The sequence below is a fragment of the Xiphophorus maculatus genome, chromosome 20, assembly GCF_002775205.1.
Source record: "Xiphophorus maculatus strain JP 163 A chromosome 20, X_maculatus-5.0-male, whole genome shotgun sequence".
NCBI lineage: Eukaryota > Metazoa > Chordata > Actinopteri > Cyprinodontiformes > Poeciliidae > Xiphophorus > Xiphophorus maculatus.
In genome coordinates, this window is record NC_036462.1 from 16738364 (window position 1) to 16765404 (window position 27041).

General features: G+C 37.1%; 1 protein-coding gene across 1 annotated transcript in view; it reads right to left on the reverse strand.

Moving 5' to 3' along the window:
• Positions 1-545: 545 nt before the first annotated feature.
• c20h3orf67 (chromosome 20 C3orf67 homolog) overlaps positions 546-27041 on the reverse strand; it is a 43410-nt gene continuing 16914 nt past the window's right edge. Inside the window, exons 13-17 of the mRNA XM_023324670.1 lie at positions 20673-21014; positions 17018-17257; positions 7352-7413; positions 1924-2018; positions 546-1073 (exon numbers count right to left, since the gene is read on the reverse strand). Coding sequence (XP_023180438.1) covers positions 955-1073; positions 1924-2018; positions 7352-7413; positions 17018-17257; positions 20673-21014 — 858 coding nt within the window. The 3' untranslated portion in view covers positions 546-954. The remainder of the gene's footprint in view (positions 1074-1923; positions 2019-7351; positions 7414-17017; positions 17258-20672; positions 21015-27041) is intronic.

A 27041-nucleotide genomic window follows, 5' to 3' on the forward strand; every position in this document is an offset into this window, starting at 1 on the left:
ATTAAAATCTCACTTGTTCTTAGAGTCACAAAGTTGCTTAAAATAACAATTGTGCACATGCTATCACTTTCTACTCAAGCTTATTGAATGAACTGAAGTGTATTTAGAACAGAATAGATAAACATTGTTTTTTTTTCATTTTTTGATTCATTTTGTGCAGTAATTTTATCAGCCACAAAAATGGCGAATCAATACCCCATGGCTTCAGGTGTGACAAGTGTTGTGGGGCGGGGGGAATTGGTGAGACCTGCCAGTCTAATCAGCAGCCCACCAGCTGCCACTCCTAGTTACAGCTAAACACCATGAAAAGAGCCTGGAGTATCTTAAATCCAGTTGAATGTATTAAAATCAATCATCTTTCATCTCATTCTTGTATTCTTGGACAGCTCTGACTAATTAGAAAGAAAACAAACACAAGAGACCGGAACCACATTTTTCAAATCAAATTTATTTCAGCTACTAAGAAAACATCAACGTATTTTGATGTTTTTTTTTTTTTTGCATACATTCAGCTAAAAAAAACAAAACCTCAAAAAACCATAAATCTTTTCACTATTTAAATGTTAAGACACTGCAACGTTAAAAAGAAGCGACGGCAAATTCTTTTAGAAGGTTTCCATATTAACTTCCAAGCCAAGACTTATGAAAAGCCTGTCTTTGTCATCAGAAGTGAATGAGCCCTCACTTGCAAAAGGCCATGTGTTTGATTTAGAGAGTTTTCCAATACCTTACAATCTAGCATGACTAACCACACATGGCAAAACAAAGCTGACGTTAGTTTCCAGGAACAAAGGAGCAAACACAGGAAGGGGTTTTGGTGAAAAGGGAATTCACTTCCGATCAATAAAGCTCAGCTCAAAAAAAACAAAAAGAAAAGAAAAAAAAAGTAAAATCTCAAAGCAATTCATCTCCTGTTAATGTGATTTATTCATTCTGATGGTAATGGGCTTTGAGTTAAGCTAGTTCATAGTACTTTCCTGACTCAGGATCAAAATAGCAGTTGAGGCAAGGATCATAGAGGAGTTTCAAATATTCATCTCCATTCTCCTCTTCTTTCACCATGCTACCCCCTCCTGTAGTAAAGCCAAGAAAATCACAGTGAAAACCTCATATTTAGAACATGCAAAATGAGACAAGAAAGCATTGATTAAAATCACGATTGCACAGATTTATTTAGGGTTTTTTTTTTTTTTTGTATTTTCAGTAGCACTGCAGTGCCAGATGCGAATAAAGGCCTACTCTGTCAATTTTTAATAGAATACAGCTTGTATGGTGACCTTCAGACCCAGGTGAATTTAAAAGTTTTCTGCCGCTGCCATTTTTTCCCTAATCAATCAAGCCCTAAGACACCCAGACGCAGAACCAAATTATGAAGCCGTAAAGAGATTCCCTGTAATCCCCCACTACCTTAAAGTGCAGAAACTGAGCTGTTAAACTGACAGGCAGTTAAATGCTAAAAAGGTTATGGAACGCATCGAGATGAGCATTTTATCTTATTCGAACGTGGGCAACAATAATGAAAACTAATTATGTGACACGTTGTGAGAGTTTTAAAAGTGATGTAGTAAACTGGAAAGGTTTCATCAGTTAACCTTGCGGATGTGTCTGGGGGGGGGTACAGGCCTGTAATGAGCCTGTCTCTTCTGACCTATGGTGTTATGTGAAGGACAGAGAGCTCCACTCATGACTTCTTTTTTTCTTAGGCCTAATTAGATACACTTTCAGTTGCTGTCCCATCTTCCTGCTCGCATCCTTGAAGGAAATTTAACATCTCTGAAAGCTCTTTCAGCAGCGACTGTTTCCATTAGCTGAATGCTTTCGTGTAACTAGTCTTAAAGCAACAGACTGTTTGCCATCTTCCCTACTCCCAAGGACATAAAAGGCAGAACGGGGGTAAAAGGACTAAAATGAAGGTTACCATACCTCTGAGTAGACTTTCCCAATTGTTCTCTGTGTTGCCTGACCTTCTCTGCTGGCTGGGAGGCATAATAGGAGGGCTGAGCACGTCCATCCACTCTCTGGGGAAAAGACCATAAAGCCAGACAGTCATGACAACACATACCATTACACTCACCATCTTACCCCATGACATTTTAACAATGGAGTCCCATCATCATGCACTCTCAGAAGCCCATCTTAGATTCCATTGTCCTTGAGCCACTTCTCCCGCAGCCTCGCAGATTTACCTGAAGGATCACTTATTAAATTCTGACTCCAGCTGCGACTTCCAAGCATCATCACATTGTGACTACGAGTCAGGGTCCTAACCTCGCCTGTTTCTGTGGGAGCATGACTTTATTTCTCCCCAAATGAGTGCATCCTCCCCATCCGTGATGTACGCAGGGAACAACTATAGATCTTTCACTTACCAGTAAATGAAAACACTGCTCCTTTAGCACGGCGTGAATGATTGCAGCCAGGGAGGAAATATCGCAAGATGAGTTATTACTCGGAAGAGATGCAAGATTCATTTGTTAAACAGCATCCATAATCATTTTTGGGCTATACATCAGTTGTGCAATCAACCATTAACATCTTGCGCCTCTGGATAAGAGCAAACCAGAGCATATTTAATGTGGAATTACAGTATAATCTTCTGCACAATATTCGCCTGGCAGCAGGAGATTCAAGCGTTTGCCTCTGGTTGGTCTGCCTTCTCATCCAGAAGTGCAATGTTTGCTGCTGTCGCTCTTCCTGAAAACAGTTCATCCACTTAGAAGGCAAATTTTTCATGGTTTGTTTACTGCTATATTTTACAGCACACTGCCAGCAGCATGACATATTTAAGACTGCTGTCAATTTAAAAAAACAACAAAACAAACTATTTTGCATAAATCCAAAGCAGATTTTTTAAAAATCTACAAAAAATTAACAAAGCAGATTTATTATTACAAAATTTTGCCTGATTAATGGCACCATAATGATGCTAGTTTATTTGGTAATTACAAGAAACAACTAAAGCAAACATCCACCAATTTAGACTAACAGCTGCTAGAAGAATCAAATATCTCAGATTCAGTTGAATCCTTTTACAAGTCTTCTATGAGCATTAGCATTTTGTCCCTTCCTTTTTCTATCTTGTGCCTGGAAACAAACCATTTTGTATCTATGTAATTAAGCTATAGTTTAATAGTTTACTATTCATTGTAGTAAAGAATTTTCAGAAATAGTCATTAAAAAGTCCATTCATCCATCCATCCATTTTCTTCCGCTTTATCCGGGGTCGGGTCACAGGGGTAGCAGCTTCAGAAGGGAGGCCCAGGTCATTAAAAAGTCTCACATGTAATTATATTTATTCTTTCACTCATGCCACAGTGCAGGTATTGCCCTGATCCTCCAGGCAAGACTTAAGATGGATGGCAGTCATAACCATAATCAAGAAATAAAAATAGTTAAATTCAATTTATGGCTTATAAACCTTGCATGAACACTCTATTCCTACTTTTTTTGGTTCTGATCCTCACTTGGGTCAGTCTTATAAGGCCTAATAAATTATGACCTCAGATAAAGCCATAACACAAAGTGACTTCCTGCTGGTAGAAATCATTTATTGGTCACATAATGTAGATTTTCTGATAGAAGTCTATGACTGGATTCTAGAAGACAAAAGCAGGCACAAAACAAGCAAATGTTCATGCATGATCCGGGCAAAATGTCCTGCAGTGGAGGACATCATTTATATCCTCAGAAAGGTTTGGTACAAAGTTGCAAAACTGCAAAGGAACAAAAAAAGTGAAGAGGCAACATCACCAACACCAAAGTAAGTATTCTGTTGAATTTATATAGTTTTATATCTTTATAGATATGACCTCTCCATTTATATGAAAATGAATAATTTTATTTTTGTTCTAATTCCTTTTAAGCAGTTACATAAGTGAACTGTTCTAAAGAGTTGATTTTTCTGTATAACAGAAGCATTTACCTCTTTCCAAAAACCACTTTGACTGTTTGATGGGCAGGAACATTGTATAAAAGTTAATGGAAGCAATTTTCAAGGACAAGGGTCCCTGCAACCGAAGTGTAAATTGGACCTCAAAATGTTAAGTGGGACTTGGCAAGAGTGATTAAATTCTTGGAATTTTAATTTATTACACTCCAAATACAGGCGTGGGATAAAGAGAATAATTCCTCTTCATTTAACGTGTGCAGGTACACTGCCTCTGCAAAGTTATTCCGTGTATTGAAAATATGCTTTCCAAATAGCTCCCAGAAAAAAAATAGAGACTGGTTGCTTTACACCTTCGCAACTCCACTAAAAGTTCAAACTTGTATTTGTTTAAATATCTTGTAATTCTAATTTACATTTAAGTATTGATCTAATATCCTTATTTGCATTTTCTCATTTGTGCACCTGCCGACATGAGAGACCATAACAAAACGCATGTCATCATGTTAGATTTTAAAATAAGCTGCCAAAGAAAATACATCACATGTTACAAAAAAAAAAAGGAAGCCATGGCAACATAAAGCTCAGAGACTGGAGCATTTTTGTTGTCAAGGAAGCTGTAGCTCTTAGAGAGAAAGAGTTGCAGTGGTGCCAGGATGCTCTAAAAACATTATAATAGTATTCACTGTAAGGGTGTATGAGGATGCAAAGCCTTGAAGAAAACAAAGAAAACAAACAGAAATCCTGCGCAGCTGCTATTTAATATGTAAATCATGACTTGCCTCTAAGTCTAATTTCAGCATTACAGCTGTAGATGCTGTAGAGCTCCCAGTCAATACTACTATCCATTTCAGTGGACATTCAATCAAATAACATCCCTTCACTGAGCAGTCATACAGTTTGTTGGTTAAATACAACAAAAAGGAAAACATCTATCTTGTTTGTTCCTGCAGCTAAGGAGATATTTTACATCTGTTCTTACAAATACCACAAAGACTATTTAAACACATGGGAGACAACATGCGTTCTCGCCGGGGTACCTTCCTTTTCATCAATAAATCAGAAGCGTTTGGGTGGGTGGTTGGAGGGAGTTGCATATTTTCAGTAGCGGATCTGTGATGCAACCCCTTTGTCTTCCTTTGTAACACATCACATGGTTGTGTACACCCATAAAGAGATGGACAAGCACAGAGACGTGGCTGTGCTTTAGCGAGTGCTGGCGCGATATAATGTCTGCAGAAGCCTCCAAGGACAACTGGATCCATTCATACCCTGCCACAGCAGGGTGCTCAGATGGATAAATAGTACACAATACAGCCCAGATAAAGGCTGGGATTCAGTCTCACTGAGACCGAGCGGTATACTGTGACATGTTTGCAATGCTAGATTATTTATCATTCTTTGTTTTTATTGTTTTTTTAATGAAACCAACAGATGTATTAGAGGAGGTTTTGAACCTATTTTAAAATAACTCAATTCGCTAAGCTTGCTTCTCTCTCTGAGGACCAAAACAAATTTGACAGACAGTGATCATAAAGAGATAGCACAGCCCTGTTAGAATGCTTATTTTCTGTGATGTAAAAGACTTGAGGCCAAGATAAATAACTTCTGAACTTTGTATACCTTTATTGTGACCTAGAACCTATGCCACTCAACTTAACAAAAAAAAAGACATTTTTAGGAGAAAAGAAAGGAAGTAGAATATTGGTTTTAGATACCTTATAGCTGATGATGCGTCTTTTCATTTTGCTATTGTCTTTTAGGATAGGGGCCCTATCAGCATCTTGACTTGGTAATATTTGCCCTCATCTCTAAAAATCAGATTCAGGTCTAGACTCTGGCTGGCTCATTCTAAGAATCTTCTTCTGTTGAACCCACCAATTCTTTAGCTGATTTGGACATATAGTTTAGGAAATTATTTTGCAGAAGGTCGAAAGATGCAATTATTTTGCATCTTTAGTTTTCTAACAAAAGCCTGTTGGTTTTGCAGCAACGTCGAGCTGTAATTGGAACTGCTTATAATTCCCTCCACCTTGAATTATAGTCCCAGTTTGAGCTTAAGAAACAAAAAGCAGATGCTCCCCACACCCTGCTTCACTTTGAGAATTAGTTATTTTTAATTTTATGATGTTCAGTATTATTTTTGCACCAAAAATGTGTCTTCCACAAATAATTATGTTGTGTTGTTTGTAGGCCACAATAATGTTGGAAGCAATTCTAAATGATTCACATTGTTCTCAGTTTTTTAATCTACTCTGCTTTAGGGTTATACAATTAAATTTTTCTCACCATTTTGTGAAAAATTACAAAATGGCACATATAAATGATAGGTGCGAAACATTTCAGACAGTGTTTCCCACCAGTAAGAACATTTTTGTTATGCAGCAGAATGTAGTTCAGCTTTAAACTTAAATGAAGACAGGAATTAAATTCCTTCTCCTCTGGTAGCAAGAGGTTACTACTTAAATTTTTATTCTTTTGGAATTTCACTTTAATCTGCAGGCAAGTAAAACGATGTGGGCCATATCCAATTGTTATTCTGCATTAAAGATTCTAAAAAATACTCTTTAATATCTTTTTTAGGACACAAGGAAAAGACACTAAAGGAAAGACTTGCTCTTTTAATTTTCAAAAGCCCAAATCAAATGTGTACCTCAAATTTCCCAGCAAAATTAAACTTCTTATCAAATAGTTTCCAGATATCAAGCCTGTCAAGCATAATAATCTGTAAAAAAAAAAAAAAAAGAGGAAAAAATGCCATTGTGAAAATGACAACAGCAGTTCTGGGAGAAGAAAAGCACAGTACCTGACATACTCCAAGTTTATTTGGAGTCTTCTGAGAGCAAGATAAGCCCCAGCCTACACATCCATCTGACAGTTGACATTTAGAGTAAATATTGCAGTCACTGGTAACCATCTGATTATGATTTTCTAACTTTCTTTTTTTCAATGCCTAACTCTGGGCTTCAAGGCCGTTTGTTTCTAAGGCAATGCATGATGTACATCAGTGGTGCTTACAATTTTATAAACTATTGTCTTCTCTTCACCAAGGCTATTAATAATCCAATACCCAAAGAGGTTAGACAGCATATCAGTTCTGTTTAATGGGAGCTAGTCTTTTCACAGTCAGACATTGAAGTGCAACGCATTTGAGTGTGCAAAAAATAAATAAAAATCTATGTCTTCATCTATCCCAAAAAGTTTGTAGTTTATATTGTATTTTTTGGCTCTAGTGGTCTTTATTTGATAGTTAATTGACAGGAAAGTGGGTAATGAGAGAAGGGCAAGATATGCGACAAGGGTTGCCAGGCTGGGAATCGAACCTGCGACCGCCACGTCAAGGACAGGGGCATCCATATGTGGGTTGTGCTTAGCCCCTACGCCACCACAGCACACCCCATTTATATTGTAGTTTAAACAAAAAATAAATAAAATACACGTCTATAGTGAGACACATGCTTTTACCTTGGGTTTGATTGAAGCAAGGGGTTCATTTCCTTCTGATAATGATGTCCCTGATTCACTGCCTAGATGAAAAAAAAAAATGTCAGAAGCTGCTTTAAAATGTCACCGATGCTCAAGTTCAGCACATTTCCAGAAATTCTTATTATTTTGTCATGTCCATGACATGTCAGTGTGAAGAACAGTACTAAGTATGTGATTTAGAGACAAAAAATAAATACATCTGCATCAAGAGAGAAATATCTTTTTTTTGTCCCAATGAGTAATGAAGGTCACTGTTTGTCAAACATTGATGCTTCTAAACAGAAAGTGGCAGTTTTTCAAAGATAATTGTCACAGGGCATTTAGCCTCTCTTCTGCACAGAGAGGATTTCACAAAATCAGATGTTTGTAGCAGTTGTATATTAGAAAGGATTGAACTTAGAAATTGGGTAGGAAGTGGACGTGGTATTCCAGTAAAATATTGAGGTGTGAAGAATTTTGCCGAACTTTACTGCTGTTGTGTTATACTCATACTTTAAAGCTGATCTTCATCAGTGTGAATGAGATTCACTTTCCAACACAATAACTTTGCCGCATTTTACCTTAAAAAAATCACTGGCTGCTGCTGTGAATGCTTTGGGTCACTGCCTATCTGTTCAATGAAACAATGTCATCCGATTTGCTGCATTTGGGTCTATCAGAGCAGAGAGTACATCTTCTTTTCCTACATAATACCTTTGAATGCTTTGGCCCAGCGCATCATCAGCAGACACTTGTGACCCGGTGACAACAGAAGCCATGTGTGTCCTTGCCATCTTACTTTCTCCACGTTTCAAAGATGATATATGGTTCAGATCATAAGCTATTTAAACATTCCCCTTTCCTATTTTGTATTCAGCATACTGGTTAATGTCGATCTTTTGCCCTTTAAAGAATGTTGTTCTTGAGTAATGGTGAATGAATGATTTGCACCTCAGGGTAAACTCTCAATATTTGCACTAATGAAGTTTCATGACAGATGTGGATAACGATCCACCATTCTACTCTAGAGCATTCTTTTCTTAACTGCATTTTCTGAGGAGCTTTTGCTTTAATACTGAAAGCTTTGCCACCACAGCTGTCTCCTATGAACCTCTAGGTCCTTTAATGTTGTTAAACTCAAAATGCACTTTTTTCTATCACAGAATGTACCAGGCTGTACTGTTTTTTTTTTCATTCTCAGCATTCCTGCTGTCTCTCTGATAGATTTTGATTTGTTTCTGCAACCTAAGGATGGCTGGTTAAACTCGCACTGAGAGCTTGTTTGACTACATATTGTGTGTCTGCAGCAACAGTTTCCAAATGTAAATGCATCAATTTCATAGCTGTTCTTTCCTAAGTGATGAACAAATAACAAATAAATGTTGTGTGCGATCTATAAAAACTATCACAGTTGAAAGTACCTGTTTTTTTATGTAGTTCTTTTGAAACATGTTTTCTTTTTTCTAATTATACTGTGTTGTGTTTATAATGGTAACTGTTAAGAAAGAAAACTATTAAAATGTTTCTTTTGGTAAATCATAAATGTAAATAGGATACAATGTTAAGATTTTTAAAATGCTTTTGTATTATATGTTATATTAAACAGTTAATTAATGGACCCTGCCCCTGTTGAATAAAATAATAAATTAAACTTAAGGATTCTTTCTATTACAGAGCTATAGTCACCAGCCGTTTTATTAGGTACACCTTGCTACAACTAAGTTGGACCCCATTTTTCCCTTCAAAACTGTTTTAATACTCCTTTTCTTCACAGATTCAGGTAAGTGTTAGAAACATTCCTAAGAGATTTTGGTCCATATTAACATGACAGCATGAGCATCTCACCGTTGCTGCAGATTGGTCGGCTGCACATCTATGATGCAAATCTCTCACTCCACAGGATCCCTAAGGCTCTGATAGATGAGATCAAGCAACTGTGGCGGTCACTGGAGTACATTGAACGTATTGTCACAGTCAAGAAACCAGTTTGAGATTACTTGAGCTTTGTGACATTACCCTGCTGGAAAAAGCCATCAGAAGATGGGTATACTCTGGTGAAAAAAGGATGGTCAACCAGCAGTACTCAGCTAGCTGTGTGAATTAAAGCCTTGGTTTTGTGTTCTTAGCTGACAGGAGTGGTACCTGTGTGGCCTTCTGCTGCTGTAGGCCATCTGCTTCAAGTTTTGATGCACTGACACTGTTGCTCTCTGGTTGTTTCCTCTTATTTGGACCATTCTCTGTAAATCCGAGAAAAGGTTGTGCATGAAAATCCCAGTACATCAGCAGCATCAGCCATGCCGCCATTCAGCTTCACTTAAATTCCCTTTCCTTACCATTCTGATGCTCGGGTTGAACTTCAGCGAGAAGTCATTAGCACCTCTAGATATCTAACTGAATTGAGTTTCTGTCATTGGATTTGCATATACACTATTTGTGTTAAGAAGCAATCGAGCATGTGTACCTAATAAAGTGGCCGGTGAGTGTATACTTCTCTACAACCTGTTATAAAATTATTGTTTAGAATCACAGCTTTGAAATTAGGCAGCTTCAGCATGTTTGGGTAAAAAAAAAAAGTCAAATGTGTCAGAGCTAAAACATCTACAAACCCATTTCTAAAGTGTTCCCCATATAAAACTATAGAATCCAGAAGGCAGTACACACTTGCTTTAAAGTCATAAACCAGCCCATCTGGTTCCTGACCTTTCTACATGACGAGCATACACTCTGGAAATCGCATTTCTTCTGACGGGGCCCCACCCATGTTTTACATGGGGTCTTCAAAAGGTTGCCTTGTGGCAGGTGCACGTGCAGCCCTGCAGCGAGGGCAAACCAGAGGAAGACAGCTTTGAATTCATCTGCTGAGATGTACTTTGATTTATTCTCTGCTTTACAGCATGTCTTGCATCCTTGAGAAATGCATATAGAGCCATATTATCTGTATTTCCTTTCGCATTTGTGGAGAACCATGACCAAATTCAATGCACTCTTGTCTGAGAATTAAACCATGCCAGTGTGGCTCCTATTATCAGCGGAGTAATTTCTGTATTTCTGGAACATGTCCCTCAGGTAGGCATTATATTCAGTGTGAGAAGTGTCTTGTGGAGACACGGTTCAGAATATCAACTCACGTCTCTAACACAAACTGTACCACTGGAACTACTCAACACAAAGGCACACAAGGAAATGAAGAAGACCTAGAGGGAATTCTTACAAAAGCCTGTAGTTCTTTAGTTCCACATTTTTATGTAATTTATGTATGCATCATGCTGCCTGGTCAGATTGGGGCAAAAAAATATTTTTGTGTTGTACAAGTATATTTCATGGTTCTACACGAAGATACACCGCCAAAACACACAATCTTATCAATTGTTATTGTCTTAGTTTTTAGTACAAATATCTTAGTAGACTTGAAATAAGACTAAAGTACAAGTAACTTTTCAGTAAGACATCTGAGCTTGTCTTAAGTCAAAAAATCCTGAGTGGAGATAAAAACTATTAGATCCATTGGCAGATTTTTTTTTTTTTCACTTTTGAGAATAATGACTTGTTTTCTGTTTTTAACATTTTTTAAGGGCTTTATTTGAAGTGTAACAGGCTAGCAAGTCAAAAAAGCTGGGATTTTTATTGAAACCAAAGAAAAGAAAAGAAAAAAAAAACAGAAACACACAATAGATCTAAGAACCAGAATAAACGGGTGGGCTGTGAAAGGTCAACACAATGAGATCAAGGCATCCATAAAATAGAAAAGAAATAATTTGATGTATAATTCAAAACAAAAACAACTGCAAGAAAGGCAGAAACAAACAGACAGACAGATCTTGCTGAGGCTAAATACCATATTAAAGTCTCAGGAGTGTTTTTGAGTGTAAGGGCTATTTTATTAGAAGACTTTGATGAAGAAGCAGGCACACTGGAGCTTTAGTCTTTGCATTGCTTGATTTAATTTGGTCTGTCTGAGTTGTTCCACTGCCTTTCTTTATGTAATCTTGTAGTAGAAACTAAAATTGCACCCTGAGGAATTCCACAGGTAAAATGGACTGATGATGACATGTTACCTGTAGAAGACTAGGAAAGAAAAACAACCAGAAACTGAAGGTTAGGAACCATTTCAGTATTCCACTGTAAGATAAAAAAACAGCCCCACATCTCATCATGTAAACTTAGATAAACTGGAATTTCAAACAAATTGAACAGAACACAAAAGTGCATCTGCTGTTCTCTGACGTACATCATTTATTTTGAACAAACACTATTTTCCATTTGCCTGACAGCAAAATGTGGTTTGAAAGTTCAACTCAGCAGCTGTAGCTGAGGCACTGATGGCATGCCTGACACACAAGTTGCTGCTGAGTTTCTCAGAAAAAATCATACAAGACGACTGGCTTTTACAGCTGACATCTCAACTGCTTGCATTGTCTCACTGTGTTATCATCAGTGATCATGGAGCTGTAGTTTATTATCGCTCCACCTCACTCCACTTTTGTACATTAGGATCTTGCATCCTGCAAAAACAGAGAAAACCTTAAGAGCTGTTTGTCTCTGGTAAAATTAGGACTTTTTGGAAAGACAAAAAAAAAAAAATAATTAAAACATTCAGGAAGAAGCTTTTAATAAAAGCATGCATTGCATCCCCATAGGCAAGCATGTTTAAATAAACCGCAGCAGAAAATTACTGCTTACCTCAAGAGCATTTCTTTTAATCAAGGCTGTTTTCAGGAGTTGAAAGGTGGTCCAACTTCTGTCTCATGGCTGTTCTCTTTCATTTTCTATATATGCAACTCCAAGTGTTTACTTCCTCTGCTTACTTCCCAAACAAATTTACAGGCGAGGCAGTAACAATGAATATTTGCTCCTAAGTGAAACAAATGTGTATTGTGTAGCTCTCATTGAAACCTTACTCAGCCACGGCTTTTAAATGTAATCATATTACAAATTCAGTGTAAATAAAACTTTATGTAATGTAATACAAAATACAAGGAAAATGTAATACAAATGTGTTAATTATTATGGAAGGCTATTTTCTAACTCTCTTATCAGTTAACTATTTTTCATAAAACATTTTTTTGCCTCAGCATACATCTTATTTTACAAAAGGACGATACAGAAAAGTCAAACTGTATGATTAGAAAAACTGTGTTAACAGTACAAAGATTTAAAAAAAGCAGAAAAGAAAAACTGTTCCATATCATTTTCTGTACTCAAAAGTTGACGTGGGAGGTGCTGAAGTTGGAGTGTTAGAGAGGGCAGGAGGTTCTTAAAGAGACACAGGCAATTTCAAAGTGTCAGATACAACTATAATGCAATGTCAAATTTCTTTCAAGTTGTTTTTGATATATGCAGCATTTTCATAACAAGTGATGGTAGCATAGTTACTTGATTGTACTATAAAATTACACTATGTACCTGGGAAATGTATGACCCTCCCCCCTTTATTTATAAAGTCTCAGTAATGTAGAAAAAGAAAGTTATGAAAGCTTTTGCTGTTATAAATAACAGCAAAACCAAAATCAGCTCAGTTAATCAGTTAATACATTCTCCCTTCAGGAGGACAGATGCAGATTTGATCTGACTGGAGTGTCTTTCTACCCATGTGTGGGTTTTTCTCACTGGCCTGCAGCTACAGACAACACAAATCTAAAACCAAGCATGTTAGGTTAATTACTGATTCTGAACTGGGTGTGAGCACAAGTGGGTGTCAGGTCACCATTTTGGCCCTGATATGGACTTCCAACCTGCCAAGGGTATACTCCACCTCCTTCCTAAAGAAAGCTGGGAAAAGATCCAGCTTCTCTCTTATAAGATAAATCACATACCACTAATGGATGAATAGGTTTAATTTTTACATTAATATTTATATTAGAAATTTAAGTTTTCACAAACCTTTTAACCAACATGAAATATAAGTAATGAGACCATTGTGTTTACAATTTAGCAGTAAATTGGACTTTTTCAACACAAAGGTTACATTAGGGTTAGGCTACATAGCCTCTATATTAAGTGCTTTTATCCACATAGTGTTGTATCTGAACACTGGAGTCTCTTATCTATTCCTCCCAATGATGAGAAAATGTTTGTGGCGGCATGTGACCTCCTATAGGAAAAGTGCTGTGCCAAGCTGTTTCAGAGCTTCCTCTCCTTTTATTCTGTCAAGCTGATACAAGTACTTTAGGTAAAAAAAACCTAAAAAAAAAACTCTACTTTTTTAAAAGACGCTGATGTCATCACTGTTGCTACTTCTCAGGCAGCTCGCCATAAACATAAAAAAGTCACCTTAGCAACTACAAAATGGAGCCGAAGTAAGTCCGCCTTGAGTTGTTGTGGCAGGATCGGTCAGAAAGGCGTTTTCATAACAAACAAAGGAATGCCCCATTTGTTGGGAAAGATTGTCAGGGCACTTTGTGTTGCTGGTGATTGTTGAGCTTTTATCATCGTGCAAGTTGCAGGCTTGTCATGAGCTGTTTAGTCAACACTGACATGTAAGAAAGCTCTTTTGATGAGGCGACTGGATGAAGCTCTCTACAAACGTTTTTGTGGCATTTAAAATACCGTCTAGTCTAGTCATATGTCTTAACCATTTAAATTCTTCACAGCAACTGTCATAGTCAACTTGGCAAATGGTTTTGGTGCAAGGAGAAAAAAAGATCAATTTTTGAAAAAAAAAAAAAAAAAAAAAAAAACATTTCTTGGTATTTTTCATTTGTTATATGCTTTTGTGCATTTTTGGGGTTCTGTTGGAATCAGACTTTTATCTGTGGTTATTATTGTCAAGATAAAAGCAAAAGTATTAAATTCGTTTTAGCTTTTTCCAATATTTTCACTGAAAACACAAACTTCAATGTCATTTGCCATCTTTCAGTAAAGATAGAAGAATAGATGATTATCATTTTTTCATTAACAAGCAGAGATCCAGAAAATGTGACATATGTATTCAGTCCAATTTAAACAGATACCCCTGAATAAATTTCAGTTTCAACAACTGCCTTCAGAAATGACATATTTAGTAAATAGTCCACCTATGTGTAATTGCAGCTCAGTATAAATCCAGCTTTTCTGTGAAGGCCTTAGAGGTAGGTTTGAAAACGTTACTAAAAGACAACATCATTAAAACCAATGAGCACAGCAGACAATTCAGGGAGAAAATTGTAGAGAAGCTTAAAGCAGGGTTTGAAATAAGCCAAGCATTGTCCATGTCACAGAGCACTATGTTGTCTATAATTTGGAAATGGGAAGGCTATGGCAGAATCGCAAAGTAGTCCAGACATCCACCTAAACTTAACAGCCCTGGGAAGGCGATCATTAATTAGAGAAATCAGCAACCACAAGACCCATAACTCTGGAGCAGCTGTAGAGATCTACAACTCAAGTGGGAGAATCTGTCAACTGTTAGTTGTGGACACTAGATTGTGGTGATTTTGGACTAGTGTAAAGAGAAAACCAGAATAGAAAGAAGCTCATAAGTAGTCCCATTTGCAATTTGCCACAAGCAATGTTTGGAAGGTAGAAAACATCTTACAAGAAGCATTTTTGGTCAGATGAGACCAAAATTAAATCTTATTGACATACATGAAAAATGCAATATGTGGCAGAAAATTAACATTGCACATCACCCTGAGCACAAGAGCCCCACACAGATTGTGGCCTTATTGCACTCTTGGATTATTTCTTTGGCAAGGAAAGGGAAAATTATTTAGAAATTATGGGAAGATGAATGGAGTTAAACACAGTTCAATCTTGGAAGAAAACAAGTTTCAAAAGACTTAAGACTAGGATTTAGTTTTTCTTTCCAGCAGGACAACAACACTACACACTGAGACTAAAAGACAACGCCATTGTCTTTTAGTCTCAGTATGTCTGAAATTAAAAGATATATTTTTAGTCTCATACTAATAGTACAAAGATAGCAAAGACCAAAACACCTTGTAGATGTAGTTGTGGTAAATGACGGTTTTGCAAAGTGTTGAATCAGTATGCGCTGTATACAAATGCAAATAACATTTATGTAACAGTTTCCTTCCATCTTACAATTCTGCACTACTACATATTACTCTAGCAAGATGCTGTAAATAAATCCACTGAAGGTTATGCATGTTCGTTTCTAACTTCAACTTCTTTCACTTTAATTGAGACAGCCTGGTGGTTTCAAAATAATGAAAAGGAGATCTTATTATCAACAGAGCTGACTTCTATTAGTTTGCTTCTGACAAAATGAGAAAAATATACAAGAAGAACAAACACTTTTGCAAGGCACTGTGAAAAAATGCCACAGAAAATTATGCATCATCATGTCTCACTTTATGTTATTTAGTTCTCAGTTTAATTGAGGGGGTTCAAAATAATAAAAAATAAAGAGCTACTCTTTTTCTGAAAAACATGTTTTATCACAGTCTAACCACAGAGCAGAGTCCTGATAAAATAGGAAAAATATTTAATACATTTGAAAGGCAATGTAAGACTCATTTTTGCCCCCCAAAATCCCTTACCTATAAAGTCTGAGACCACATGTAAATGTGACACCTAATTTCACACAACTGCTTAATCTACAAGTAGACTGCTAGTAATGCAAGCCTCGCACAGCATCGCCCGGGGGAGAACTTCTGTCTGGGCTCTTACAGTGGCTGCTGAAGCAGTGAAAACCAGCAACAATGGCACGAATGACAGCAGTGGGAATCACTGAAATCACAGCATCCAGGGACAAGAAATGGCTTGTCATTTCCTGTGAGTGCCTGCCTTTTCTATTAAGGTTCCATGATTATCTTCTGGTTCTAAATGCATCACTTCATTTTTGTTGGAGGTTTTATTTGTTACAGTGTCTCCAAATCTATATCCGCTCTCACAATGTGTTGTACTGTGTTTCCATCTTCTCTTTATTTAAAAGCATTTTCCCTATATACTGTTGGTGGTGCTGTTGTCATACTGTGCATATTAAGACTTTTAAACAATGCATCTGACTAGAGATCACTTCTGTAAATCTCTCTCAGTCTTTCAGTAAAGGCTTCAGGAACTTATATATATATATAAAATTGGTGACCATATCTGTTTGTCCTCACACTAAGCCACAAGATGAAAATCCCTTTGGTACCACTTCTGTTTATGTGTAGCTAGAATCCCAGTACTTTAAAGAAAACCTGCATGTATAGAGTTGCTAACAGCCCTAGAACCTGAGCTTTTGTGATGATTTTTATTCACTGGGGATTCTACAGTGAAGCCAGCAGTGTTCTATCTTCATAAAAGAGTCGTGCATATGCTAATGGATCATAATATAATGACCTTCAGTAGCCAAGAGCAAACTGCACCATCTTTGAATTCTGTAAAGACTTCTGGGGGATAATTTCAACTGACCTAAATAATTTTCAGTCACTGAGGGTGCTGTGGATATGATGCCAGTGTAATCTTAAAAGCAGGAAAAGCCCAATAAAAGTGCTACTATCTTCTCCATCCTTTGTAATGCAGAAAGCACTGTAGAGAAGAAGATGCATTAGCACTTCAGGGTGGCATATGTAGGGGCTTGAAATGGAAATTAGCAAGAGTGAGGGTCAACTAGGGTCAAAGGAAATATTTCAGACAGAAGGACAACCTACTAATGACTACATCACTCTGCTGAGCAAGGTTTGTTAGGAAAGAGTTAACAAGGACTGATGGAAAGTATCAGAGCATGATGGCGCATACTTGTGAGATGTGGGTCCAGGTTGAGGCATCGTCACTGCTCAGGCTGATGCTGACATCACACTGGCGGACTTGAGATGCGCTGAGGACAGGAGCCCTACATTCATCTTCGTCCTGCTGTCTTTGCAGGCTTGCCAGCATTTGGAGTTCCTCGTCATCGTCTTCACACATCCTTGTGCTGGTGTGCAGTTGTGAGACACAATTACTCGACTCAACAGTCCTCAGCATCTCATTTTCTTCTTCCTTTAAATTTATTATCCATAAAAGATAGAGATCACTTATTTGGAGGCTATCCTTTTTTTTGGCAAACTACACACTAAATTCAAAGATGTGACTATTAGTCCATGTTTATTACATACCCCTTGAACTTTTCCACATGTTTACAACAAAATTCAACGTATAATTTACCAATAAAACCAAACAAAATTCATACTCATTTATACACCCACAACCCGGTTTTGATGTAAGATGTTTGTGAGAAACAGTTTCCACTACAGGCTCTCAACTGGGCTGGGACGTAAACTGCTCATTCTCATGCATCTTAACTTTCTCAACTTTTTTTTTTGGCTCTGCATTTAGTTCCACTAGTCTTTCCATTAATGCTGACCAGCTTCTCTGACCCTCTTGAAAAACAGCATCCCCAAAGCATGATAATGCCGCTCCCAGGTCATACAGTGAGCATGGTGTTTTTAGGTATTTAGTTTTCTGTCACTGCAATTTCAATGCAGAACAAAAAAAATAACTTGATTTTAGCTGACCCAAGCACCTTCTTGGATGTTTGTGCCCCTTACATAACTTACATATTTAATTTACAGCAACCTTACACTACCGTTGTTGCTTTTTCTTTTTTTTTTTTTACAAATCCTTTATTTTTGGAGGACTAATAGATATCATGTCAACAGATTTTCGCACCTCAGCTGTTTGTTGTCTAATGCTCTCTAACGAACCCATGAGGCCTAAGCAGAGCTGTATTATGTTGGGATTACATTGCACACAATTACATTTCATTTACTAATTAGGCGACCTGAACTGCATTTTTTGGGCTTATAAGGGCAGAGACATTTTAGATTCTTGGCATTCATTTTCCTTCCACTTAATTTTTGGCCCCTTTGTGCTGGTCTATTTTTATTATTACAATAAAACATTGACATTTGTGGTCGTAATGTGGCAAATTGTAAAAAGGTTCAAGGTGTATGAATCTGTAAGTACTGTATTCTTTGCAGTCAACATAGGAGTGAAAAGTTTAACTGCAGCTGGGATGCCAGGCAGACATTAAGGTAGTGCTGGACTTGCTCTGTTGCTTTAACCCTCTTTAAACAGTGTATCTATTGATTTAGGAGAGTCCTATGGTAACTTGATTTGTCAGACAAAGTGTAAGGGACTCTGGTGGTGAATCAATGGTAGTCAATACACTGGAGCTGCAGGAGGGGAAACAAACCCCTTGTCATATTTCTGACAACATTTCACTCAAAGCCATCACTGCGTGCTGCCTGCTGGAGTTGGCACAAATCAGCGGTGAGAAGTTGCACTGATGAAGGATGCTGCGATATCACTCAGCAGAGAGTTGTGCGCATGCAAAAAGCAACAGCTTTGACTCAGAACTTGCTTCAGGCCTTGAGATCACTTCAGCTGACTCCTCTCAGATCCTAGATGTGTTCGATATAAGAAAGGGACTCCTTCAATTGTAGCTATAGTTTAATCCTGAAAAACATTTTTGGTAACCCCTTTAGTTGTCTAAAATAACAGTGATCATAGTGCTGAAGTAGAAACAGGTAGACAGCTTTACAGGAGTATTTGTACACTTTATACTTTTACACATTACCTTAAAACTACAAACAATAATGTGTTTTACTGGGATTACTGCACAACACAGCACATAACTGAAACCTGGTAAAAGTCCATTGTTCTCTGCTTTGCTTCGTACAGAGGGTCTGAAACCTCGTCTATTTAGAAAAAGATTGCTTGCTGCAGACGTGGACCACGTTGAAATTTAAACAATTGGATCTGATTGTGCCCAGTTACTAACATTTGACCGGGACATTTGTAATGCGCCAGCTCAATTGTGAAAGAAGCTATGCTATGAGTTGTGTGCACTGTAAACAACCATACCCCACTACAAAGAGAGAAGCTCCAAGTTTAATTGTTCAATATCTGAAAGTGTGGCCAACATGGACTGAATGGCTTCGTTCACTTCCTCTGCTACTGTTGCCAAGCTACAACCACAGTCAGACTACAATTCAAAAACAGCACAGAACTCATTGTCATTATTCATAACTCCTCCTTCTGTTTGCTGATTGGCCAGGGTGAAATGCATTCTGAGAAATAAAGCTCAATGGGGCAAACACACGGAGAAATGAAGGGAGATGAGAATAGAGCAAAATTGTGTAGGAAGGCATTGGCCAGGCCAGCGTAGCTATGAAGTGGAAGGAAAATTAAACATCTTAATCTTTTTTTTCCACACATAAAAGTCTGAAAAGTGCAGGATTCATTTATACTTAGCCCCATTAAGCTCACCACCATCTAATCTAATTGAGCTTGAGCTACTGTACAAAGGAGAATAATTTCAGTCTCTACATGTGAAGAACTGGTGGAGGCATACCCCAAAAGAATGCAACTGCAGCTAAAGGTACTTTTAAAAAGTATTAAACTGGCAGGATGCTAACTCAGGTTACATTTTTCATGTGTTTTTATATGTGGAAAATTTCAAAATTCCTCTCACCTCAAACTACACTATTTTGACATAGGCCTACATACAATCCAAATGAAATACACAAAGGTTTGTGGTTGTAACATGAAAAAATGTGGAAAAGATAAGGATGCCTAAAAACTTTTGTAAAGCGCTGTAAAAATATCATAACATGATTTAATATGACTGTTTCTTATGAGGCTTCAAAACATAAATAAGAAATTTACTGGAAGTTCTACAACACACAGGCAGCCCGCTTAAAGGCAATTATGTTTATTTTGGTTCATTAATCATCCTTTGCGGAAATTAAACAACAGCTTTCTGTCTTATCCCACTGTCGCGTCCACAAAACTCCCCACAAGCATTTGGATGTTTGATTAAGCCAGCTCTGCATTCACCTGTTCTTCTGTCACCTCTGTCTGATGTTTGATGCAGGACAAACAGTTTACGGTGGATTCACCCGAGCTTTTTTTAGAGGATCGGATGGCTGCAGGCTCTGCTGACAGTGGCTCAGAGTCAGGTTTTGACTGTTAAATATATTTACAGAAAAATGTCCTCAAAGAAGGTTGTAACTTCTGCTTCTTCTGTGCCCATCTCACTTGATCATTTTCAGTTATTCTATAAAAATTTCAAGCTTGAACAGCTATATAAAATTATAAAACAAGAAGAGCAATGACAATACTGAACTTAAAAAGATTAACTTGTTTGGCTTTGAACTGAAAAACTACTACAGTCAAACCTGATTCAATAGTCATCTTAGTGAGGATGCATTTCTTGTGAATCTTATCTGGAAAGCACTGTTTTGCAGCTGTACACTGGAACATCAAATATGGGAGCTCGCAATGGGGGTAACAAGGTGCAGAATCTCATCTACATCCATTCAGTGAATTATAGCAAGGGAAAGGAAAATATTATCCATAAGACCACTTTGAGAGATATAGTGTAAAGTGGGTAATAGTCTTTGAGTCCTACCTTATGCTGTATGGAGTCATTGAAGTGAACCTCTTGGAGAAAGCTCCTACAAAGTGAAACGGTGATATTTTCACCCAAAACCTGATCTGCATTTTCAAACTTGTGCCTGCTTCTGCTGGGTGAGCGGCAACGTGCAGGGACCATCCTTACTGGTTCAGCTCTCCCGCTGCATAGATACTGCATGCAGGTTTTAGTTAAATCTTGTCTTGGTGATGCTGGGTTTGTATGCGGAGATTCAGAAACTAGAGGATTCTCTAGCTGCACATGCTGGCTTGTATCAGCAGATCTTAGAGTAGAAGGATAAGACACACTTTGATGGTGGAACTTGATGTAGCTCACATCCTGAAAGGAAAAAAAGGTTTTGGTCAGGTAAATATTACATTTATGGCTTCGGTATGTCAAAATGAAGTTGCTGTTTTTTTTTTCAAAATTGCAGTCAATTCTCAAGTCACTAATTACTACAATTCATTGAATTAATTATGAATTTAAAATCATTATCCATAATACATAATGCATTTAGAAAATTATGATATAATATTAACCCAGAAAAGGAAATCTAAATATTTGTATTCAGGGAAAAATAGGATGATATCAGTTAATGCTATATATATCTGAATTCATTAAACAGGAAGTGCTTTTATTTTTGAAGAACCAGAAATGTATGTGTATTGAGCAAGAGAATAGAATTTTATTAGGTTTTTGATATACAGGGCATACAGGGTATACACTTCCTCATCACCTTTGTTCCCTTAAACATGTTGGGTAAAGTCTGCACCAATTACCAATCTCTCAACTTTGCATCACTCTAGGTCGCTCTAGAATTTCTGCTTCTCTTCTTATACACACCTTACATGTAGGGCATAACCACTAACAACATTAATAATAATTTCTTCAATTTTGAGCTTAAGTCTCATCAGCCCATCTGACACCCCTTTCACTTCCAGAATATTCCTAACAAATTCCTCCTACAGGATAACTCCTACTCCATTTCTCTTTCCTTCTACACCAGCATGCTAGAAAAAGTTTAATGGTTTTCATAAAAATGTGTTGATAGTTCTGAGACTGGATCAGGCATCCACTAATTTGTATTCATACAACTGACACCAATAAGGTTTTGTACTTGTGGTAACACATTCAATGTTTCAAACTTTTCAACAAAACCTGCGTTCATTAATATCCAAAGAATTAAATACAATTACAAACTCACTTCAAAAATTATTTTAAGTTGATATCACATTTCAAAAGACTTAAATGTGGTAATCTGCAAAACTATGAGATTTAGAGTTAGCTCTAAACACTCCAGCTATAGATCTGTGCCAACTTGTATAATGTAGGACACTGGATGTTATAAAGGCAATGCATGGTTCTTTTTTGCACTGAAGAAAAACTCATAGAAACCACAATTTTGAATACCAAAAGTTATCCCAGCAAGCTTCAAAGATGCATGATGCTAAAAAGTTTGAGACTTGCTCTTTTACTGGGGGTTTGCAGCTGAATTAACAGCACAGAACTCAAAATGTGACCCACTTTCACAGCATAAGAAAAGGATATTAAAAATCTGACATAAATTTCCTCAAAAAATGTTATTTAGATCAGTTGACCACTGCACAACCGTACACTTGAGACAGGCATGTATTGTTTGTTCAGATATGTAGCAACACAGGTTAGCAAATCCATGACAAGATGTACTCTTTAACTCATTCAAGGCCAACAAATGTTCAATACAAATGCTTTATTTGGACAAACCCTCAGTAATTATGCAGAAAGGGTTATGGAAAATTTCTCTCCCTTCTATTGACAGTTTTTTCCTCAATGTACAACTGGGTCGCCACAAAAAAAATCTATTGCAAGGGTTGTGAGACAAAGCTGACAACTGCTTCCATCGTTCTCGAAGGAGTAAGCTACACACATGAGGCACACTGTTCAAGCTTACACTGCATGAATGTTTCATATCGAAAGCATAGATTTTCTGTGGAGCATTAATTTAGTGTTATTCTGCACTATTGGTTACAAACTGACATTGATTTAATATCCTAACTTGATGAATAGATGCATCAAATTCTATTTATATTTTAATAAACCATGTTTTCAGGGATACTGAGAATTCCCAGCCTAAAACCAATGTTTCTCTAATTATGTGTCCTCTCATTTTTCTCTCCAGCCTCTGCAAGTTCTTCAGAAAACAGGGAGTCACAGCTATTGCATGCATTTAGACTGATTGCTAGCATATGTACATTTATTACGCTCATTGTATAGGCATTATTTCTCTCAAATTAAGTCCTCCTAGTGTAACTTCAGCACTATATCGCTTCCTTCTACTGTCCTTCATCTCTTAGGATTGTTTAGGGTGAAATGTTATCATAAGCCCCTGGAGGTTTGACGCTCAGTGGTTCCACATATTATTTTCTCTACTCTCTTTCTTTGCTTTATCATTTTCATAAGTTCAGGTGAATAAACAATGAAATACATGTATTATTGAAAGGCCGGATCTGGGCGTGTCTGCAAGCATGAATGAGCCTTACTGAGCTGCTCCGCTGTCCATTGTTTGAGGTATTTTTACATCAAAACAACTGCTTTCGGCAGAAATTATAACAAACTTTACCTTGGTCCATTGTTTCTGATATATTTCAAAGTGTTTCATATGCGGAAAGTTTGTTGCTTTGTTCTGCTTTTAATATTTCTCTCTGTTTAAAAACTAATGTCTGCTCAAGAGAGTTGCATGAACCTGATGCAACACGTTGAAAGATAATAATGCTCCAAGTTCAGAAAACCGACAAATGAATAAAAATCAAAATCAGGCTGACCTCTGTTGGATGTATAAACATACAGTTTAATAATATTGACAGGGTAGCAACACAGTGGCTTGCAGTATTAGAGGAAAGAATATTTGCCTCAGTTAATACTGTTGACAGTGTGTGGATTCCTATTACACATACAGCTGTGGGTAAAACGTGTTAGAGTCGAGCGTAGGCTTTAGTTGGCTTTTTGATGATTAGAAATCAAGTTTAGTTAGAGTACAGTCTTTTTCAGAAACTGTGTTTTTTTTCCAAGATATAGTAAAGGGTGTCTGATTTTTCTATTTATGATGTTACAAGTACTCATCTCTTATTGGTTTTGAAATGTGAGCATTTATGATTGTGTCAAACTTTTATGCCTGTTCTTGTTATGAAACAAACAATCATCCTTTTCAAAGCCGAAGTAAAAAGTGGATGACCAAAAGCCAGGACTAACCAGCGGAGATCACTGCTTAAAGTCAAAATAAGCATTATCAGCTGCCTTATATCTCCTCCAAACTAACAGGACCGAAGTACCAGAAAACTTCATACATGTAACAACAGAAAGTTCAGGAACCCAGAAAGCAGGATAACAAGAGTAAATACACTTTATTACAACTGCACCACAACACTGACTGATAAAGACAAAATGAAAAGTATACCAATGGATGTTATAGCAAACAAACAATAGGACTAGAAAAACTAAGGAATAGTAGAAGATGAAAGAAAAATAAACAGGAAAAACAAACTTCAAAAAATAAAATATCTAAAAACTCCAACATACAAAACACAGTGTAAAAATGTTTAACTCAAAAAATGATCAGATGGTGAAAACTGAAAAAAATCAGAGACTGAAATATTATGTCCTGTCAACATCTATACCCACATTATATTGAAATATGTGAAGTACTAACTACAAATATAAACCTTCGTTTTGTGAAAAGCTTGGGCATCAATAAATTAGTAACTCTGAACATCTTTAGCCTGGAAATTTAAGACATTAGTCACTAAATGTAAAGCTATTGGTCAAAAACAACATAATGTTCATATTGTGTACAAGTCTGTGTATTATCACTTTTCTAAAATAACAGCCTAAGTAATTTTTTGTCAGAAGTTTTTTAAGAGCACATCTATCTTGAATTACTTACAGTGTATATTATTACAAGTTTCACTAAATCATGATCTCTATAAGCAAAGAATAGCTCCAACTAGTTATCTAATTTCCTTCTGTGTAACTTTTTAATTTGTGGTTTTACCTAAATTTAATTGTCAAAATACTTCAACATTTTCTTTAACCAGCTCCACAGAATTGTCAGTGTTGTTCTTATTCTGGTCTTAACAAATCTCCTTTTTGTGACTTTATCAAGATCCTCTTATGGCTCACTCACAGGTGCTTATGTAGCCATCACTGAAGCTCAGGAAGGTTGCATGTGAATTACCAGATGAGTAGGACTGAAAGGTACTTAGACCAATATAGCAAGGTTTCTGAGTGCATGAGAGAAATGTTGGGTTTTTACAGTGTTACATTAAAAGCAACACTGTTTCACTTACACGTCTGTAACAAAGCTAACTGACTAATCTAACAAAAGCCCTTCAAACAGGGTATTTGCTATAATATACCCAATCCAGAGTGGTTTCCTTAGTTTTATTAAAAGTTGTGCAAAATTTGCAGGACTGTACTCCAAAATTTTGGCACCTGTACAAATATTTTGTTTTATATTTTGCCAGCTATAAAAATTTGAAATTTAAACACACAGACTTGAAACAATTTCAAACACTTAGTTTGTCTAATTTCATTGGGAAATATTCATAATTTTTTAAATTGTGCTAATGATCATCACAGAGCACAAATGTGTGTAAATGTTCTTGTGGAAAATTATGATAACTGACACAAAGTTTTACAATGACTGATGAAGTAGCAGTGACTTTCTAAATTGGTTAGGATTTTGGAGGCATTGTTCGTGTTTTTCTAGATGTTATTGGCATGTTTTATGCAATAGATGCATCAATAATACAGAAACAGCAGCAGATAAAAACAATTACATACAAAACACGATACTGTATTTTGAAAACCTCAGGGCGTCCACTCGTACAGCGGTGTTTGTTTCTTTTGAAGTGCTCTTTTTTTTTTGAAGTGTTCAGACAGATTCAACGAAGAGGCTACATGATCATTTGATTGCATAGAGAGAAAGATGCTTTCCTCTAACAACCTGTCTCCATGTGGGTGTGTAAGTGTGTTTGTGAGAGGGTGTGTGGGTGTGCAGTGAGTTTGCGCATGAGTATACCATGTGACTCTTCCCCACATACAAAGCAAACACTTATACTGAGCTCTTTCTTTGCATTTATACTTTTCGCTTGCTTTCCATTATTATATATATATGACCCCTGTCCTGGCCTCACTTCACTGGCTGCCGGTATATTTTAGAATTCATTTTAAAATTCTTATGTTTGTTTTTAAATCACTACATAATCTTGCCCCGGCTTACCTCTCTGAGCTTCTTCACCCATACATACCTTATCGGTCTCTTAGGTCCGCAGATCAGCTGCTTTTGGAGGTACCGAGATCAAGAAGGAAGCTCAGAGGGGACAGGGCTTTCTCTGTCATGGGCCCCAAATTATGGAACAACTTGCCTTTGCAGGTCAGGGAGGCCCCTTCACTGTCCACTTTTAAAGCTCGTCTTAAAACCCATCTATTTTATTTGGCTTTTAACTCTAGCGGGATCTAGTTTTAAATTGTATGTTTTTTTTTTTTGTTTTTGTTTTTAAACTGTAAGTTTTTATTTTATGTTTTTTTTATTGTTATGTTGTGTTTTGATGTACAGCACTTTGTATCAGCTGTGGTTGTTTTAAAGTGCTTTATAAATAAAGTTGGTATGGTATGGTATGGTATATATATATATATATATATATATATATATATATATATATATATATATATATATATATATATTTCAGAACAAAATCCGTGCGATAAACAGCTATGCCCTGCCAGTAATCAGATACCCTGCTGGAATAATTAGCTGGCCAAAGGAGGAGATAAAAGCCACGGATATTAAGACTAGAAAACTACTAACAATGCACGGAGGGTTCCATCCCAAATAAAGCACCCTGAGACTGTACACGAGCCGCAAGGAAGGAAGCAGAGGACTAGTGAGTGTGAGAACCACAGTCCAGGACGAAACAACTAAGATCCATAAATACATCAGGGACAAAGCCTCAACAGACAATGTGCTCAGTGAATGTCTCAGACAACAGGGAACGGAGGTTGAGGTGCCAGAGATACCATCATGGAAGGACAAGCCCCTACATGGGATGTACCACCAGCAAATAACCCAAGTTGCTGATATCAGTAAATCCTACCAATGGCTGGAAAAAGCTGGACTCAAGGACAGCACAGAGGCCCTCATCCTGGCCGCCCAGGAACAGGCCCTAAACACCAGAGCAATAGAGGCCCAGATCTACCACACCAGACAAGACCCAAGGTGTAGGTTGTGCAAGGAGGTCCCTGAGACAGTCCAGCACATAACAGCAGGGTGCAAGATACTGGCAGGGAAAGCGTACATGGAACGACATAACCAAGTTGCAGGCATAGTGT